Raw genomic sequence first — 21,396 nt, forward strand, 5'->3', positions numbered from 1 at the left:
AGGCTGGGCTGGTCGAAGTCTTCACTGGGGGCCGCTGGTCTGCTTTCTTTTTGATGATGCAGACGTCACTCAGCTTACCCTCGCTGTCACTGTCGGCCCCCTGGTGGTGAACGCGCAGCTCCGTCGCTGCCACATGCTGACGTACCTCTCGGGTCGATTTGTCGGCTGCTTCCGCGGCGATGGCCTCGTCGTAGGCCGTTGCCCAGGTCAGCTCCTTTCTAGCGAACAGCCTCTGTTGCAGCCGGTCGTCCCTCATACCGCACACGAGCCGGTCTCGGAGGGCCTCTTCCACATTCGCGAAGTTGCAGGGCCTTGCCGCCTTTCGTAGGGCAGCCACAAACTCCGCCACCGACTCGCTGGCCGCCTGACCCCTCTTATAGAAGGCATGCCGGCACGCAATCTCCGACGGCTTCGGGGAGAAATGTGCCTGCAGCTTCTCGGTCAGGTCCTTGTACGAGACGGTCGAGATGTCCGCTGGTGCCACCAGGGACCGGGCGATGTCGAACACGCTCTTCCCGCAAGAGCTCAGGAGCGTCGCCCGCTTCTTCTCCTCCGTCGTGATGTCGGAGGCTTCGAGGTGGAACCCGAACCTTGACAGGTAGGAGTCCCAGTCCTCGGTCGCTGGTTCGAAGGCCTCGAACTTCGGGCTATTGGCCATCGTTGCAATCGCTGCCACCGGCTCTGGTGGTGCCCGTTGCTGACTGGCCACGGCGAGCTGCTGCTCTTCGTTGTCCGTCGTGGGTCTGGATGTAGCGGGGCTGCCTACCCGCACTAGCATCCCACCTTCGTCGCCAATTGTTAAGTCCGGCGCTTAACAATGAGTCGGAGAGTGATTTCAGCAAAGACTCAAGTTTATTCAGCTCTTCGTTCACTTCTTCGACACGGTACAACATCTGATAGCCCGAACAGTTTGCCCATTGAAACTGCCCGGTATTTAAACATTCCCGGCTAATATAGCCACTCCCACTATACACATAACAACCTATCAGGTTGAGCGCATAATGACCAATCACAAACGTTCCCGCTTGCAGCTTGCTTGAATGTGATTGGGTCGTGAGTCTTGGACTAGGATGCTCTGTCCAAGACGAAGCTTAACATTGCTTCCCTATGGGAGGTTTCCCATACATCCTAATGTACTCATGGCAGCTAAGAATACATTACAGTTCTCATGAGTGTACGTTCATGGTTCAAGTAGTTTCAACCAGCCTCTTAGAGCTTAAAGACGTTCCACTGGGAAATCGAGAGTATATCCTTTTTGTGGACGGGTATGGCCGGAGGGTGAAAGGCAAAAGAAAATCTGTAAGGACATTGGGCTCAAGTGGCCCCCAGACTTTGCCCCTTGCTTTGTTCAAAATCCAAACAAGTCCTAGAGGAAAGCTCAGAGTCAGGCCCGTAGCTATAGTGGGCCATCTCGGGGCTAGGCGCCCTGACTTACTGGCAAGGCCCCACGACTTCCCATCCAGCCCAGGCGCAGGGAAGGAGCCGGGTATTCCTTTAATTCAATTAGCTAGTGCCCCCTAAGAAATTTAAATGCCCCCTGCCTTTAAAAATCCTGGCTACAGGCCTGCTCAGACTCTCTCCCCATGAATTGCTCTTTGGGTTTCCCCCCACCAATCTGTAGACCGATGGGAGTGACACGCGACTCCTCCTTGCAGGGAGATGGTAAGTTAAGCTCTTATTTGCTCTCCTGGCAGTCCCGGTGAAAAGCCCTTTCCAGAGACACGGCAGGATTTCAGCCCCTGAGAGCAGATGCTGCTGTTCGTTCCATTTACCCAGGAGATGAAATCTTACAAGAAAGGGAAACAGACGCTGTGACCCCCCCAAGTGGGAAGGCTCCTCCTTAGTTCTCCTGAGTAGGCCTGTGGCCGTGAAAGTGTGTGGAAAAGATGTTTGGATCCAAAGATCAAGAGTGGTGCTTCTTTTCTTTTGGAGATTTAGTCCTGTAATCAGGGTTTTCTCGTGGATTCGAACCTGTTTTCTCCTCACCAAAGGAGGGCAAGGACAGTCAGTAACCCCTTTCTGTCCCATGCAGAAGGAACTGCTAAGTCACTGCTGGTTCTGTGTCCGTAGTCCAAGAGATTCAAAGTCAGGAACACCTCCGCTCTCTTCCCCAGGGAATGGCTCTTTCTGGAAGATTCCCTGAGGACCCCCCCCCCCCCCCGGCATATACCGTCTGGCTTTTACTCCTGTAAATACTTTTTGCCTCCAGTTTCTCATAAATCCGTCATATAGTTGTAATGCCACCACTGTGGTTTATGAACTTGGTGGCAACCTGAAGTATTCTGGCAAAGTGCCTCAGTCATCACGAAAGGGCTACCCTCTGATTCTACTGGTCTTTGCACCCTTGCATCTGCAGAATCTGCAGGGACAATCCACGGATCCCTCAAAAAACGTTATCTCCGGAACGACACGGACACTGCTGCCTCAGGGAAAACATGCCTGGGAAAGTTCTTTCCCTTTTACGGGGCTGCAGCCAATCACACGGAGATCTTAAACACATCCATGGGCCTAGATAAATTGAGAAATGCAACTTCTAATGCCCGGCATACAATGAGCCATGAAGTTGGTCAGGGAATGATACTGGCCCTGCAACACAGAAATGCAGCAGAGGATGCCAAGCTGCCTGCCCTGACCGGGAAAGCTATAAATAGTTAAACTGTAGTTTGTGTTCTTTTATTCCCTGGGCAAGCAACACCTTGGAGGCAGAAAAGCCCATCGTTCACCTTCAGGAGATGGAAGACAGAAGACTTGTCCTACAATAGAGATCTGGGAAGGGAAACTAGCTGAGGATGCAACACTGACAAAATTAACCAATGGCAAGCTTATTACTTGTATTATGGGAATAATTAACTTTTTTTTCTTTTTCAGTTCTGGAATTTTTTGAATATCACATCAAAGATGATGACGGTATTGGTGTAGTGGTTAAGTGCGTGGACTCTAATCTGGGAGAACCGGGTTTGATTCCCCACTCCTCCACTTGCACCTGCTGATGTGACCTTGGGTCAGTCACAAGCTCTGGCACAGCTGTCCTTGAAAAAGAGCAGTTTGTGTCAGAGTTCTCTCAGCCCCACCCACCTCACAGGGTGTATGTTGTGGGGAGGGGAAGGGAAAGGAGTTTGTAAGCCGCTCTGAGACTCCAAGTGAAGGGCGGGGTATAAATCCAATCTCTTCTTCTTCTTCTATTGATTTTAATTTCGATATTTTATTTTGTATTCCACCAGTATTGAGGATTCCCTCAATGCCTGTTGCCAGGCAACCACAGCATTCCACACTGGGTTTCTGTGAATAAAAGAGGGGGGCAGGGTCCTTTTCCAGGCTGTTTTGGCCTTTGAGGGAGGACTCATGGGGGGCAAGACCTTCCTAGCGTTGCCAGTTTCAGACTGAAGGATTCCTGGAGATTTGGAGGTTGAGCCTTGGAGAGGGCAGGGCTTGGGGAGATGAGGAACCTCGGCCGGACATTATTTATTTATGTCATATATACTCCACCATTCTCACTTGGATTCCAGGCAGATTACATGAACCATGTTACTCAGAGACACAGAGTGCTGCCCATGTTTCCATCATTTAGCTGTTAACTTAAGGGGAGGTCTCCCGATTTGGGGGGGGGATTAGCTCTAAGGAGACCTTATTGCTTAGTGGGATGATAACTTGCTGAGATCTCTACCAATTGTATACCAGGATTCTTCCCTTAGAGAAATTCTCAGGAATAAATCAGGCTGTAGCTTAACCAGGAAGTTTGTTTTATTGAAAGACAAAATACTAATAAAATAGTACACTCACACAGAAATCAATGCACAATATAAAGCAAACACACCAGGCTGCTCCAAACACAGGAAGTAGCAAGAACAAAAGGAGGGTGTTTCGGGAATTATAGTTACCATTCCAGAAAATCAAAAGTCCATGGAGGAGAAGCTGCAAAGATGGGAAAGGACATAAACGAATTTGGGTGTGTGGTGTACGTAAGACATGTACAGCAATGGGGCCGCATCTGCGTCAAGCCCTGCTACTCTGTGCTTGCTTGGGTTGCCATAACTGTGGGGGGAGGGCATGCCTGAGGATGGGGGTGAGAAGATGTAACTTTCCCCACAAGTCAAACCCCTTCTCCTCCTCTTTTGTTTTCCCAGGAGAAGGTGGCCTTGAACATTCCTGTACCATCCTGGACTCTGAATTATCAGAACATCTCTCCTGGTTGACATGGCAATGCTAGGCGGAGTGTGAGTATATGACGTATGATTGGGGGATGGATGGGACCTGCTTGACTTTACTATAATAAGTCTGTACCTGCCAAAAGACTAACATGGTGACTTTCTGGATCTTACCTATAACTCAATAAACTTTCACTGCCAAAAGAGAGTTGTTGAGTGTAACTAGACTGGGGGTCTGACAATCTATCCAGTTAGATGGCAAAATGCTCCCAGGGGGCATGGTGATGCGTTTGCCTCTAGAACAAGACGAGAGTAACTGGAAGTAAAACAATTCACAACAAGCACAACTTAATGAGACTGTGAAAAAAACGGAGAAATCAGAACAAGAGCTTAAAGAAGTGGATGCCAGTACCAAGAAGCTGAAAAAACAACTGCAGGTGATGGAAAAAAAGAGACTAGCTGACGAGTCTCATTTGTTGCAGCTACAAATGGAAAGAGCAAGCTATGTTCTAAGATTTCAAGGAGTTCCTCAAGAGAAAGAGGGGGATCTAAAGCAGATGATGTGTGATGCTATTGCCCTGTTAGCAGATATTAAAGCAGATACATTACAAAACTTAATAGATACGATCTATAGATCGTATTCTGAATATACAAGAAGGAATAATATGCCCGGGGAAGTGATGGTGAGATTCTCCAGAAGACAAGTGAGGGATCAAATCCTTAAAACTACAAGTGGAACTACCTTGAAGATTAAGGACAAAGAAATTAAAATTATGAAGGACATTCCGTTTGAAATAAGGAAGAAAAGAAAGAAATATAGAGACTTGGTATTATATTTACAGAAAAATAACATAACCGGACTTCCGGTTTTCAGCACCTCAGTGATGGCAAAGTCTTCTTGCAGCTCCGAGATACACGTGCCATGAATCGGGGATTAGGAGGGAGCGCGATTGTGCGTGCTCCCCCATGGAGCCCATGGGTAACGGGCTCCTAGCCAGGGGGCTTTGGAGAGCCCTTCCTCCGGCTGACAGCTGGCACAGGGGGGCGACTCTCTGCCCCGAAGGTCCTGCCCTGATTCCCAGTATTGGACTTGAAGTGACCACCGGACCAAGCGTATGAAGGTTTGGCGATTCTACTCTGCCCAGCGAGATCCCATGAAGACCTGTCGGATCGTTTTGAAGATGGATGAGTGAGTTAAAGCGAGATATCGGAGCCCTGTTGCAAAGCCCCCCCCCAATATAAGCGGGAAGTGGGAGGGGACGTCCTACCCCACAAGTGATCGAATGAAGCGGAAATACGACTGGGGGGACTGAGCTAGTAGTGGCAATGGATTATAGCAGAAGGACTAGAACAGAGAACTTTTCCAATATGAGCATTTACAGACCTTTGAGACTTTGGCAAATTTAATCGGCAAATGTAAACAACCCCCCAAGATGGCGATCGGAGGCTTTGAGGGAGGCGGGACCCAAGCTCCTCTCAGGAAGAAGAAAAACGGAGGGCTAGGTCAGGTGACCTAACCATAGACTCTTCCTACAGCTTAAAATCATGCGCCATCTGCTGGCTAAAGCGGGGTACTCAACGGGAACGGCCCTAATGTGGCTGTACTTTCAAAGGGACAGTGTTTACATCAAGAAGCGGCAAATCTTTGATCATAGAGGAAACTGAGACTGTGTCTAGCTTATATTGGATGGTTGCAAACAGATTATAAAGCAATTTTGAAACAAAGGGTTGGCCAGACTTGTTCCATAAAGTCTGCATGCAAAGTGAACGGTCAGTCTCTCTAACCAGTGTGTGTATGAAGCAATAAAAGGAAGGACTCTTATGATTCAAGACAAGCAAGTAAGCGAGTGGAAGTCCTGGAAAATGGAAAGTGGTACTAACTGGACAGAGCCTGTTTCATTAAAGTTGTTTGTGAAAGAAGATTTAACAGAGAAGGAAGAGGATTAACTGATATGACTGTATGGACAGAGAGAACCTTGGCTCCACAACGTTGTGTCTGTGGGGAAGTGTATTGAAATATGTCAATGTCTTTTAAGGTCTTTATTTTTCCTAATTAGCTATGGAACTATTCTCTGTCTAGCCAGACAAGCTGGATACTAATTGAAGCGATGATCGAGGACACTCCTCATGTCGGAAGTTAACTGTTAAGAGTCACAATTTTATAAGCGTATACAACCTTCTACACTTGGGCTTCTTTTCTGTCTCCCATAGTCTTCTTTTCTGTCTCCCATAGTCTGTAGTCTTCCCCCCCTTTTTTGTTATAGTTTTGTAGTTTTCTTTAGAAATGCAAATTAAAAAAATCCCCTTCAGGGGGCAAAAAAAAGAAAAGAGAAAAGAAAAATAACATAACCTACAGATGAAATGTGCCTGAAGGCATAATTTTCAAATTTAAGGATAAGAAAGAAAAAATCGACACTACAGGAAAGGCAATGGAGTTTTTGCAATGTTATATTCGTCCAGCAGGTGAAGAAGACAAGAAGAAAGATGATAGCACCAAGGAGAGCGATGAAGATGGAGAAGTGGCATCTTCCGATGAGGACCGATTCGAATCTTGGAGCTGCAGCCCCCCCAAAAAACGTATCAGTTGAGAAAGAAAAAGGATAGATACGCTTTACTTTCTCCCTTAGATTGTAGATCCCCTTCCTGGGTGAAACGTGTGATATTGTACATGAATGTAGTTAATGGCTGCTTGATGACCCTCTGTTGTTGGAAGGGGAAGCTACTGGGGATAGCTGAAAGGTGTGAAGTGGTATCATTATTATGGCAAACGGGTCAGGAAAGGTCAAGCGAGTGTCAGGTAGCCCTGTCATAGGTCTGGAATGTGGAGAGGTGCCCTCCCATTTTCTGTCTCAGCTCTCCCTGGCTCACCAACTGTTTGCTATCTTATGCTTGACCTTGTAGATGCTCCAGCTGCAGTTTTACCCAGCTAGGAAACTTAACAGCTTTTGCTTTGCCTTACTGCTTTACCTGTGCGCGCGAGATGTATCCATTGGCTCATGCTTACAGGGGGGATGTTTGATTCTAATATAAGTCAGAGGCCCTAGTATTGATGGCCATTCCTGACACAAGCTGTACATGTATCTCTAGTACTGGATCTACCAATAAACAGTTATCTTCTCATGAAGCCCTGTGTTCCGTAACCTAAGGACCCTGACAGCCAGGTAGGGAAATGCTTTAAGTTAAAACAATGTCTTTCCTGGAAGACCCATTGCTGCCATTGCGTACAGTCTCAAGGTGGGGACGGGGTCAATAGCAGAAAAATCCATAACTTTTCACCTTCAGAATCCCATCAAAGACTTGCTGGCATCCATTTTATGTGACCCCAGAGCCACTTTGGCTGTATTATAAGACCAGGTAGAACCAGGATTTTGGGGTGCTGTTAAAGTGAAGTGTGCTTGGACTTATGTTTGTCTGGGTGCCAAGCTATCCCTTCATCAAGAAGAAGGGTCTGGATACCAGAGTTTTCTCTAAGCTAAGTTAGTGTGAGCTAGCTCACAGTTTTTTAGCCTCCAGGTCACATATTTTTTGTCTTTTCTCCCCTGTGTGGGTTCTCTGATGCTGTTTAAGATTCCCCTTCAAATTGAATCTCTTTCCACACTCTAAGCATTCGAAAGGTTTCTCCCCTGTGTGGCTTCTCCGATGCTGTAAAAGATGGCCACTCCTACTGAATCTCTTTCCACACTCTGAGCACTGAAAAGGTTTCTCCCCTGTGTGGGTTCTTTGATGCTTCTGAAGACTACCACTGTCTCTGAATCTCCTTCCGCACTCTGAGCATTCAAAAGGTTTCTCCCCTGTGTGGGTTCTTTGGTGCCTCTGAAGACTACTACTCTCACTGAATCTGTTTCCACATTCTAAGCATTCAAAAGGTTTCTCCCCTGTGTGGCTTCTCCGATGCTGTGGAAGATGGCCACTCCTACTGAATCTCTTTCCACACTCTGAACATTCAAAAGGTTTCTCCCCCGTGTGGGTTCTTTGATGCCGTTTAAGATTCCCCCTCAGCCTGAATTTCATTCCACACTCTGAGCATTCAAAAAGTTTCTCCTCTGTATGGGTACTTTGGTGCAGTTGAAGATTGCCACTCTGATTGAATCTCTTTCCACACACTGAGCATTCAAAAGGTTTCTCACCTGTGTGGGTTCTTCGGTGCTTATGAAGATTGCCACTCTGATTGAATCTCTTTCCACACACTGAGCATTCAAAAGGTTTCTCACCTGTGTGGGTTCTTCGGTGCTTATGAAGATTGCCACTCTGATTGAATCTCTTTCCACACACTGAGCATTCAAAAGGTTTCTCACCTGTGTGGGTTCTTCGGTGCTTATGAAGATTGCCACTCTGATTGAATCTCTTTCCACACACTGAGCATTCAAAAGGTTTCTCACCTGTGTGGGTTCTTCGGTGCTTATGAAGATTGCCACTCTGATTGAATCTCTTTCCACACACTGAGCATTCAAAAGGTTTCTCACCTGTGTGGGTTCTTCGGTGCTTATGAAGATTGCCACTCTGATTGAATCTCTTTCCACACACTGAGCATTCAAAAGGTTTCTCACCTGTGTGGGTTCTTCGGTGCTTATGAAGATTGCCACTCTGATTGAATCTCTTTCCACACACTGAGCATTCAAAAGGTTTCTCACCTGTGTGGGTTCTTCGGTGCTTCTGAAGATTTCCACTGGTACTGAATCTCTTTCCACACTCTGAGCATTCAAACGGTTTCTCCCCTGTGTGGGTTCTTTGGTGCCTCTGAAGACTACCACTCTCACGGAATCTCTTTCCACACTGTGAACATTCGAAAGGTTTCTCTGCTGTGTGGGTTCTTTCATGATATCGAAGATTGCCACTCCGACTGAATCTCTTTCCGCACTCTGAGCATCCAAAAGGTTTCTCCCCTGTGTGGGTTCTTTGATGGTTCTGAAGACTACCACTGTCTCTGAATCCCTTTCCACACTCTGAGCATTCAAAAGGTTTCTCCCCTGTGTGGGTTCTTTGATGATATCGAAGATTGCCTCTCTGACTGAATCTCTTTCCACACTCTGAGCATTCAAAAGGTTTCTCCCCTGTGTGGATTATTTGATGGTTCTGAAGACCACCACTGTCTCTGAATCTGTTTCCACACTTTGAGCATTCAAAAGGTTTCTCCCCTGTGTGGGTTCTTTGATGCTTCTGAAGATTGCCACTCCCACTGAATCTCTTTCCACACTCTGAGCATTCAAAAGGTTTCTCCCCTGTGTGGATTCTTTGATGATATCGAAGATTGCCACTCTCAATGAATCTCTTTCCACACTCTGAGCATTCAAAAGGTTTCTCCCCTGTGTGGGTTCTTTGATGATATAGAAGACTGTCACTTCGACTGAATCTCTTTCCACACTCTGAGCATTCAAAAGGTTTTTCCCCTGTGTGGGTTCTTTGATGAGATCGAAGACGGTCACTCCGACTGAATTTCTGTCCACACTCTGAGCATTGAAAAGATTTGTTCCTTCTGTGGGTTTTTTGATGCTGTTGAAGAGTGCCACTCTGATAGAATCTCTTTTCACACTCTGAGCGTTCAAACATTTTCTCGCCTCTGTGTATTCTTTCATGCTCAAGGAGCTGTGATCTATTTCTGAAGTACTTTCCACACTGAATGGATTTATTTGTCTTGAATATCCTCTCCTTTGGAGAATGTACATTACACTGTCTTCCATCTCTCTTTTCAACCATATGTCTGGCTTTCTTTGTCTTAGGTCTGCCTTGACTTCTGATGGTTTCTTTCAAGTCTGCATTTTTAAAACTATCTGGCATTTGCTGATGAAGTTCCTCACCCTTCTCGTTTCTCTGATCATCCTCTGTTTGAATAAACAGAAAGATCTTGTAAGTGCCTGGGAGGGCTCCTAAGGTCCAAAGGCACCTATGTGGCTGCAGGAGGAAAGGATTGACTGCCCTTTGGCCTCATCCAGCCTGGCTGAGCTTAACCACCCCTCCATGTTTCTCCAGAATATCTAGTATTTATTTATTTATTTTATTTTATTACATTTGTACCCCGCCCTCCCCGCGAACGGGCTCAGGATACGGGCTAAGGATACCCCACCCCTCAGTAGGACAGCTAAGCTTCTACTCAGAAGGAGTTTCTGAGCCTTCAGATTTCAGGCCCCCAGCTCTCTCCTTACCCAGAGGGCTGTATGATTGTACCAAACCAAATGTTGCTCAGAAGTGAATCAGAAACCCCCCTTGGCTATACCTTGGCGGTTCCCCTGTCATAAGTGTGAAGGATACTCACTCTCAGCCAGCTCATTTGGGAAGGAAATATGCTCTTGGGATCCCCTTGAGGAACTTTCCAGCTTTTCTTTGGATGCAGGGCTGTTGCTTATCTCCACCAAAGACTCTCGTATACTTCTGGCTTCTTTCGCAGAGAGAAAAAGAGAAAGACACAGAAAGTGATCATTCTTATACAGTGAAGGGAAGATATTCAAGAGTAAAAATTCTTCTAGACAGACAGAACCATGGTCGAGATCAAATCCCAGCCAGTATAAGGTGAATGGATCTTTGAGGCAAAGAATCCTTGTTCCCCCAATGGTTGACGTGATTATTATGTGGCCTGGTCCAACTAGCAGGTGTTTTGTGATCACAATTTCTCTGCAGCTAACATCCATATCTTTTTCAAGGCCAGAATCTAGAATGTGGTAATTGGTTAATGGTAACTGGTTAATCGTGAGAACCTGTATCCAGTTATGTGGCCACGAGGGAGGGGGGATTAGGAGGGTGCTGACAGACTCCAGAAAATTCCATCAAGGAGGACCCGTGATTGGACAGTTAGGACCACCTGACCCTAGAGAGGCAGAAGGTATAGTCCGGAGGGAAGCCAGGTTAGCTTTACACTCCTGGGAAACACGGCAAGGTTGAGCAAAACGTGGAAAATGCCGTGCGAACAAAAACAAAGCACACAGTTCTAATATACTACCATAGCTACATTAGAGAATCAAATCCTGTACTTCTCATACACAATAAAGACCCCAGTGTAACCAGATAATTATAATTAACAGTAGTATAGTATAAAAATTCAATAAAAGTAACAATATTCAATCTTGAAAAAAATGTCCACAGTAACAGAGACAAATTGATTAATTGATGTACCTATAGTAGTATGTTAGAATTGTGTGCTGTTTTTGTTTGCACAATATTTTCCACGTTTTGAACTTTCATGCCACGCTAGTACGCCTTGATATTTTCTTGCTGCGTTACTATGAACAGCTAAGGCTACAGCTGGACTGCTGCAAAAGAGGTGCCACTGAATACCAAGGTTTTCATGTGTAGACAGAAAAGTTTGCTTTTCTTGTTTTTCTGTTGTTGAGCTGCAGAAGCTTTGCTGTTTAGTGACGTCTTATCTTTAAGTCCTTAATGAAACTATATGAAACTATATGGTCTATATATATGTTTGATTATATTGTAAGCAATGTAATAGACTGAAGGATAAATCATGATGGTATTTATGTGAATGAAATGAAATGAACGTGACAAAATGCTTATAATCATGATGGTATTTATGTGAATGAAATGAAATGAATGTGATAAAATGCTTATGGAAATATTTTGGGTTGTTTTGTATCACCTTTAATGATGTTACAATTTAATGATATATTTAAATAAGTATCGATTTATGGGTTCTGTTGAAGTATAATATTAATGAATTGTGGAATTAGAATATTTAGAAAGTGAAATGTGGAATTAGCCTATGTATAAGACAAAGAGAGATACAGGGTGACTAGCCAAATGAAGTAATTTGAGTGTGATTGACTGCTTGTTTATGATATATTTCTGGGTAATGATAATAATTATACTTGTGTTCCTACAAGATGCTTGTGGAAATATCTAGGGGTCCTCTATACTACTTTTTAATTTATTATAGAAAAACTTGGGGGTATGAGTATTGATTTATGGGTTTTGTTGATTCAAGTGTGGAATTAATTTGTGTATAAGACTAAGAGATATATAGAGGGATCAGATGCACCAAATGAAGTAATTTGAGTGTGAGGTTATGTTAATATTCTATTTTTTAGGATATATTTTTTGGGTATTGATAGTTATATTTGTGTCTTTAAGAAAGTGAAATGATGTAAAGAAATAAGGAGGGTCTCAGAAAATGAAAGGATGGAAGGATAAAAATAGTTTTGTCATTGAATACTAAGAATTAATGAGTCTAATGATAAGTTGGAACTAAAAGAAATGTAATTGAGTAATCTTCTCCAAGGGAGTTAATATGAAGAAGGTTTAGTGAGGGAAGAAAGAGGGAAATTGGAAAGATCTTACTATTGGATGTGTGTAACTGTAAGTTGGTATTTTGGTAATGATACAGAAGGCAAAGTATGGAGTTTTGAGAACTAAGTTGTGTTGCAAAGTTATGTGTAATACAGAGATAGTGACGGAATTGGTGGGGGGTGGTGATGGGTGGTGATTGTTTATATGTTTATATGTTGTTATTGTTTGTATGGAAGTGTATTTCGGTATAGTGTGGAAAATTAATAAAAATAATTATTAAAAAAAAATAAACCTTTATATATTTAAAAAGGGGGTCTGCTTTACTTGTGTGCTCTCTTCTCATGAGCCCACTTAACCGGGGGCTGCTCAGGTACAATGAGTAGAGACCCGTGGGACCCAGGCTTCAGTTCTTGACAGGATTGTTTCCAGATCACAGACTGAGTGGGTGTCTGGAATCCCATTCGGGGGAGGGGGTGTCTTGTAAAGGCTGGCAACAGAGAAATGAGGATCTGACCCCTTCCAGAGTCCTTCTGAGGGCCTCTCATCCCTCCCTTTGCCTCAGGCCAGGACACCTTCTCTGGCTTGGATGATGGCCACAACACTGGCCTCTGTTGCCCCAGGGCAAGAACACACCCAGGAACACATGAACTGCCTCATACTGAATCTGACCCTTGGTCCATTGATGGGCCCTTCTACAGGCCAAACAGATGCTCTGCCACAGAACCATAGCCCCCCCCCCTTTCAAGTAGCAGGACAGGCCTCAAAATGGTGAATAGCTATTCAATATTTGGATTCATGCCTCCTCACAATGGCCGTAATTTGCACCCTTGGCACCAAGGAAAGATCCTTACCCAGAAAGGCCACATTCTCGTAGTTCTCCAGCATGACTTCCCTGTACAGAGCTCTTTGCCCCGGATCCAGCAGGGCCCACTCTGCCTCCGTGAAATCGATGGACACCTCCTCAAAGGAAAAGGGACCCTGAAAGGAAAAGCAGATTCCCTCCTCAGAGATCACACCAGGCAGAGAAGGCACCCTGGAAGGGAGTAGACTGGGAAGGAACAGGATGTCAGACTTGAGATGGGTAAAGGGAACGGCGTTCAGAGGATCTCTCGCCCAGACACCTTGTAGACACTGCAGGAGGAGAAGCTCCCCTGAGAAAGGAAGAGGGACCTGAGCTGTCCCCCCTGCTCAACTCATTGTGGCAGAAAAATCAGCGAGCCTGGGGCATTTCTGCATAACAGCCTGGATTAACTGAGGCCTCTGTTTGGTTCCTCTCCCATAAGGCTTTGCAGGCTTAGCTACTGTCATCTCTCAAGCCTCTCTCTAGCCTGACAAGGCACTCTGCTCCAAAAAGACTAGTTTACATTTCTCTAGGTTTACCATGTCACCCTGTGTCAAAGACTCCTAGTGAGAAGGTTTGTAGCTTCTGACCACCAACATGCTTGGTGAAGCAGACGTCTGTCCTTCCAATAAGGTCACAACGAAGTTTACACAGAACATCCTTGACTGTCTAGGGTACCTTGGGTATGAGTTCAAGGTGAATATTGTTCTTTATATTTTGATATTCTTCTGCTAAAAGTGTGTTACTCCATGTGGGCCGAACCTATGGGTACTGAGGGTATAAATTGTTGAAGACTTTTTTGCTCTGGGCTGGTTGACTAGACCAGGGTGCTCCATATTTCACACTAGTGCACTAGTTTTGTATTGAAGTATTCTATGCTGAATATGGAAATATTATGTTTTTATCCTAAAAGATATGTAAGTGCTAAAGTGCTTTCTGTCCGCAGGAAGCTTATATTGTAAACGACCTGGTTTTGTTTGAAAACTGTGGTCTCTCTCTATTGATTCAGTCACTCTCCTGCCAATAAAAGAACTAAAGGGGGATGGGAGGGTCCCAGGGAAACAGTCCGGGGGTCCCAGAATCCCACAACGCTCACCTCTCCTACCTGGACTGGAGGTACGGCAGCCGTTTCCACACCTCTGAAAAGACGTCGGCTCAACAGCATCTCTTCACTGCCTGTTCCTGAGACAAAGGAGGAAGGAAGGGTGTTTGCTTGCTTGTTCCCTGATTCACACAACCCCTTCCCTGTATACACTGTACACATTTTTAAACACCTTTTACTGAATTCTGGGAGAGGCAGAAGAGAAGCACGTGGGATTATAAATGTGACCAACGTATTTCAGACTTCTGTGGGACGTGTTCTGCTGAGATTTGTCTACTTCCCCCCCACACCAGCAACTTGATTTCATTTTATAAAAGGAAGGTGAGATATAAACTTTTTAAGTAATGGGAGAAATTCTCCTCCAGGAATTTGCCTCTTCTCCTTTTGGAGGCATCAGAGTTAGTGGACATTGAGTGCCGCAAATTAACTCTTTGTTGTGTGGGAAAGTATTTATTTTTCTCCTGATCTGAACTCTTTACCTGTCACATACACAGGATGCACAACTGTCATGCAGGCACAACTGGGTCCTTACCAAAGGAGAGGGGATCCTGGGCACGCTCCGTGGCCTGTGCCCCCTGCCCTTGCTCCAAGGAAGCTCCTTCCATCTCAGGGATTGTAGCTTCCATCTTCAGGGATGGTCCCCACATCTGAAACAGCAGCGAGGGAGAGGGGTAAGAGCTGGAATGGAAAAGAGACCTAGGAATGGATCCTGCCCCACTCCCAGACTCTGCACCCTTCCATCAGCAGACCTGCAGAGTTATCTGCAGGAATCATAAATTAAGTAGAAGTGTAGTTTGGTTGCAGGGTTCACGCGATGCAAGGAAGACAAGACGCAAACAACTCTGCAGGAACTGACTGAAACCTCTCGGCTTCCCAGCGTTTATTTAAGAACGTAAGAACATAAGAGATGCCAATGTTGGATCAGGCCAAAGGCCCATCCAGTCCAACACTCCGTATCACACAGTGGCCAGAAATACCAGTGCCATCAGGAGGTCCACCAGTGGGGCCAGGACATTAGAAGCCCTCCCACTGTTGACCCCCCCAAGCACCAAGATGAGAGACTATCACTTGCCCCAGAGTCCCTATCTATACCTTGTGGCTAATAGCCACTGATGGACCTCTGCTCCATATGCTTATCTAATTCCCTTTTGAAGCCGTCCATGCTTGTAGCCGCCACCACTTCCTGTGGCAGTGAATTCCATGTGTTAATCACTCTTTGGGTGAAGAAGTACTTCCTTTTATCCATTCTAACCCGACCGCTCAGCAATTTCATGGAGTGCCCACGAGTTCTTGTATTGTGAGAAAGGGAGAAAAGTACTTCTTTCTCTACCTGCTCTTTCCCATGCATAATCTTATAAACCTCAATCAAGTCACCCCTCAGTCGTCATTTCTCCAAGCTAAAGAGCCCTAAGCGCCTTAACCTTTCCTCATAGGGAAAGTTCTCCATCCCTTTTATCATTCGAGTGCCCCTTTTCTGTACTTTTTCCAAAGCTATAATATCCTTTTTAAGGTGTGGTGACCAGAACTGCACACAGTATTCCAAATGAGGTCTCACCATTGATTTATATAGGGGCATTATGATATTGGCTGATCTGTTTTCAATACCCTTCCTAATAATCCCCAGCATAGCATTGGCCTTCTTTATTGCAGTCACACACTGTCTCAACATTTTCAGTGAGTTATCCACTACAACTCCAAGATCTCTCTCTTGATCAGTCTCTGCCAGTTCAGACCCCATCAATGTGTATTTATATTTAGGATTTTTGGCTCCAATGTGCATCACCTTGCACTTGGCCACATTGAACCCCATTTGCCATGTTGACGCCCACTCGCCCATCCTTGACAGATCCCCTTGGAGTGCCTCACAATCCTCACTGGTTTTCACCACCCCGAACAACTCCAAATCATTAATGAACAAGTTAAAAAGCAGTGGACCAAGTACTGATCCCTGCGGTACCCCACTGCTTACCACCCTCCACTGAGAAAATTGCCCACCTACACTCACTCTCTGTTTTCTATGAACTAGCCAGTTTTTGATCCATAAAAGAACTTGTCCTTCTATCCCATGATTTTTGAGCTTACTTAGGAGCCTTTGATGAGGAACTTTATCAAAAGCTTTCTGGAAGTCAAGGTAAATAATATCTATTGGATCCCCCTTGTCCACATGTTTGTTCACCCCCTCAAAGAACACTAACAGGTTAGTGAGACAAGATCTTCCCTTACAGAAACCGTGCTGAGTCTGCCTCAATAGGTTTTGTTCATCTATGTGCCTACTAATTCTTTCCTTAATAATGGTTTCCACCAATTTACCCGGTATCGACGTCAGACTGACTGGCCTGTAATTTCCCGGATCTCCTCTGGAACCCTTTTTAAAGATGGGAGTGACATTAGCTACCTTCCAATCCTCAGGAATGGAGGCAGATTTTAAGGAAAGATTACATATCTTTGTCAGGAGATCTACAAGTTCACATTTGAGTTCTTTCAGAACTCTCGGATGTATGCCATCTGGGCCTGGTGATTTTTCAGTTTTTAAGTTGTCTATCAGTTTTAGGACCTCCTCTCTCGTCACCTCAATCTGACTCAGGTCTTCCAACACCCCTCCTGAAATCAGTGGTTCTGGAGTGGGCAAGCACTTCTCATCTTCCACAGTGAAGACGGAGGCAAAAAATGCATTTAGCTTCTCAGCCATTTCCCTATCATCCTTCAATACTCCTTTTACCCCTTGGTCGTCCAAGGGCCCCACTGCCTCCCTGGCTGGTTTCCTGTTTCTAATGTATTTGAAGAAAGTTTTATTGTTGGTTTTTACGTTTTTTGCTATATGCTCCTCATATTCCCTTTTTGCCTGCCTGACCTCAGACTTGCATTTTATTTGCCATAGCCTGTGTTCCGTTTTATCAGCCTCACTGTGACTAGCTTTCCACTGCTTAAAGGAATTCTTTTTACTTTTTACAGCCTCCATTACTCTGTTTGTTAACCATGCAGGCTTTTTCCTATACCTGTTTGTGCCTTTCCTAACCTGCGGAATATATATTTTTTGAGCTTCTAGGATCGTAGTTTTAAATAGATCCCAAGCTTCCCCAATTGTTTTGACCCTTTCTACTTTTCCTTTCAGTTTCCTCCCCACGTGTCCCCTCATATCAGAGAAATTACCCCTTTTAAAGTTAAAAATGGTTGTGTGAGTCTTTTTGGCCAATTCTCTATTTGTACAAATGATGAACTCAACAACATTATGATCACTGTTTCCAAGCGGTGCAATCACTTTTACATCTCTCACCAGGTCTTGAGTGTTACTTAGGACCAAATCAAGGATCGCCTCTCCCCTGGTAGGTTCCGTGACCATCTGCTCCATAGCACAGTCATTTAGAGTGTCTAGAAACTCAATCTCTTTTTCCCGACTAGAACACATATTGACCCAATCAATGTGTGGGTAGTTAAAATCACCTATTATTACACAGTGTTTTTGTCTAGTTGCTATCTTTAAGGCATTCATCATTTTATAATCCTCCTCTATCTTTTGATCTGGTGGGCGATAACAAACTCCCAGTGTTAAGTTTCCTTTTGGCCCCCCTATTTCAACCCATAGAACTTCCAGAAGCGAATCCAATTCACTTAGCCTCTCAATCTTTCTAGACTTTATACCCTCTCTGACATACAGAGCTACCCCACCTCCAACCCTTCCCCCCCTATCCTTCCGATATAATATATAACCGGGAATCACTGTGTCCCACTGATTTTCCTCATCCCACCAAGTTTCAGAAATACCCACAATGTCTATTTTTCCCTCCGACACCAAGCACTCCAACTCCCCGATTTTACCTCGGACACTTCTAGCATTTGTATAGAAACAGCTGTAATTTCCCTTACAAGTTAAGCCTGCATCCTTCCTCTTGCTATCTCGAGTCGTTGTCCGGCAGTCCATGTCACCAGCCATGGCCTCTGTGGACAATTTCAATCCACCTCCCTGTAGAAAAGCAACCGGTACCCCCTCACCTCTCTCAGATGAGCCAACCCGAACCAGAGACTTTTCATCTCCTGTCGGCTTTCCCCCAATATTCAGTTTAAAAACTGCTCTGCCACCTTTTTGATTTTAAGTGCAAGCAGCCTGGTTCCTTCTCGGGACAAGTGGAGACCGTCTCGCCTGTACAGCTCCCTCTTGTTCCAAAAAGCATCCCAGTGCCTAACAAACCTGAACCCTTCCCCCCTACACCATCGTCTCATCCACGCATTGAGACTCCTGATCTGTGCCTGTCTCTCCGGCCCTGCGCGTGGAACAGGTAACACTTCTGAGAAGGCTACCTTGGAGGTCCTGGACCTAAGTTTCCTGCCCAGCAGCCTAAATTTCTCCTCCAGGACCTCACGACTGCATTTCCCCACATCGTTGGTGCCGACATGCACCACGACCACTGGCTCCTCCCCAGCACTATCTACCAGCCTATCTAAAACACGCGTAATGTCCGCTACCTTCGCACCAGGCAGGCAAGTCACCATACGGTCAGTACGCGGGTTCGCCACCCAGCTGTCTACCTGCCTAAGGATCGAATCACCCACTACCAAGAGCCCCCCTCCCACCCTGCTCAGGGATGGTTCCTTGGTGCAAAAGGAGAGCCGCTCACCAGCTGGGGAAGAGGTCCCTTCTGAGGGCACATTCCCCTTATCCTCAGCATGGTGCCCTGTTTCCCCTAGACCCTCATGCTCCCTGACAGCAGCGGGGCTGCCAGATCCAGAGTGGGACATATCTAACAAGTCCCTATATAAGCTCCAAGTTTCCCCCCCACCTCTCTCCCTCACGTAAGGGAAAGTTACAAGCATTCAAGCATCCTTTTGGAATGTGTTTTCTAACAGCCGCTCTCCCTTATCTTTCCCGTCTCTTCTGCCAAGGCCAATTGACTGCGTCATTAGGCAGTCCCCAGATTAGGCAGTACGTACATACTTTTGGGTTCCCAATCTCCAGCCGGAGAACAGTGATCTCCCTGCAGGAACAATGTTAACGCTCCCGGGCCTGCCTCTCAAGAGCGGACATTGTTCCTACATAGAAGAGACTGCTGAAGGAGGCCATGAAATCTCCCACTTGGATGATAAAAACTTGGGATATTACCTGGCAGGGAACCTTTAGGATAAGGCCCGATATCGTTGCTTGAATTGGACACACCTGTAGGAAACCCCCTCACCTGCTCTGCCTGCCTCTTCTCCTCTGCCTGACTCAGGAGGAGATCTTCAGCCAGGGCCACCGCCTGGGAACTGGTCTCCGGCCCACGTCCGTTTTGGCCCCTTAGGGCCTTCCTCAGTGGTCAAGATTAGTACTGTAAAACACGCATCAAAACCAAAAAGAAAATGGATGTGTGTCTCTTCCATCAAAGGAAGACAAACACACCTCCTGACACACTGGATATTTATTACCAGAACAATTTGGAGAGCATGTGCAGTTACCCTGAGAGATCATCCATGGCCTACTGTGTATACTTCTAACAATTGCACATTACATGAGAACGCAACACCTGGCTCTAAAGAATTTCCCCTCCATATATTCATTTCTAGATGTGTGTTGTTTTACAATAGTAATTTTGACCACTGAGGAAGGCCCCAAGGGGCCGAAACACATATGGTCTACTGGTCATAAGATACACCTGTGGACTCTATATGTAAAACTGTCACCTCTCTGTGTAAAAAGTTTTAAGAGTCTGATACTTGCAGGGGTCATTTCCTGCAGGAGCGCACAGGAGCGGAGCTCTAGCAGTAAAGAGCCCAGGGGGCAGGCACATGCAACAAGCCCCACCCCTTGCTCCCAGCAGCCCTCAGTCAGAGCAAGAAGCAGTCAAGTAAGTTGTAGAGCCCCCCCCCAGCCCAACACAGTCCAGTGGCACCTTTAAGACCAAGTTTTGTTCAGGTACAAGCTCTCCCTCCTCTACGAGGACAGATCTGCAAATTCCCCCCCCCCAATAGCTAGCAATCTAAAACAGTCCAGTGGAGCCTGAGTAGTGGGTGTTGCCTTCTGACACACTTCTGGTGATGTCAGGGGGCGTGGCATATGCAAATAAGTTATGCTAATGAGTTATGCTAATGAGCACCTGCACCTCTTTTTCTACGAAATGACCCCTGGATATTTGAATCATTTCTTTTAACTTATTTGATCTTTTACTATTCTGTACACCATAATAAATATTTGTATTTTTATAACAACTTACTTTGTTATTAGCCAGTTTGGTGTCGTGGTTAAGTGCGTGGACTCTGATCTGGGAGAATGGGGTTTGACTACCCCACTCCTCCACTTGCACCTGCTGGATGACCTTGGGCAAGCCGTAGTTCTGACAAGAGCTGTTCTTGAAAAAGAGCAGTTTGTGTCAGAGTTCTCTCAGCCCCACCTACCTCACAGCGTGTCTGTTGTAGGGAGGAGAAGGGAAAGGAGTTTGTAAGCCACTCTGAGATACCTTTGGGTAGTGAAGGGCGGGGTAGAAATCCAATCTCTTCTTCTTCTTCTACCGCCCAGGGTGTCTGTGGTGGGGAGGGGAAGGGAAAGGAGTTTGTAAGCCTCTCTGAGACTCCCTTTGGGTAGTGAAGGGCTTTTACCTCCCAGGGTGTCTGTTGTGGGGAGGGGAAGGGAAAGGAGTTTGTAAGCTGCTCTGAAACTCCCTTGGGTAGTGAAAGGCGGGGCATAAACCCAATCTCTTCTTCTTTGTTAGCTTGACCCTCATATATCACAGACATATCTTGGGTTGAGTTCCCTCCCTTCCCCCCCCCCTGTCTCCGGCCCACATCCTCTGGCCCCGCACTGGGTCAGGGCAGAAGCCCCTGTGCTCCCACCACCATAGGAGGGAGGGGGGGTCACGTGGAGGTTTTTATACCCCACTCTTCTCTACCTTAAGGCATCTCAAAGCATCTTACCATCCCCTCCCCTCAACAGGTACCTTGTGCAGAAGGTGGGGCTGAAAGAGTTCTGGGAGAGCCGGGACTGGACCAAGGTCACCCGGCAGCTTCACCTGGAGGAGGAGGAGGAGCGGGGCATCAAACCGGCTGTCCAGATTAGAGTCCCTCACTCTTCTCCATGACACCAGGTGTAAGGGTGGGGGGGATGCAGAGTTCAGCAG

At 45.9% G+C, this 21,396-nt stretch overlaps 1 protein-coding gene across 1 annotated transcript in view; it reads right to left on the reverse strand.

The window, feature by feature from the left end:
• The window catches only part of LOC107109936 (zinc finger protein 420-like), a gene marked incomplete at its 3' end in the record, with an annotated part of 54,316 nt that overhangs the window by 20,570 nt on the left and 12,350 nt on the right, over positions 1 to 21,396 (reverse strand). The window contains exon 3 of the mRNA XM_015410647.1: positions 7,684 to 9,640. Coding sequence (XP_015266133.1) covers positions 7,684 to 9,640 — 1,957 coding nt within the window. The remainder of the gene's footprint in view (positions 1 to 7,683; positions 9,641 to 21,396) is intronic.

Source organism: Gekko japonicus, unplaced genomic scaffold, assembly GCF_001447785.1.
Source record: "Gekko japonicus isolate JY-2015 unplaced genomic scaffold, Gekko_japonicus_V1.1 scaffold4461, whole genome shotgun sequence".
NCBI lineage: Eukaryota > Metazoa > Chordata > Lepidosauria > Squamata > Gekkonidae > Gekko > Gekko japonicus.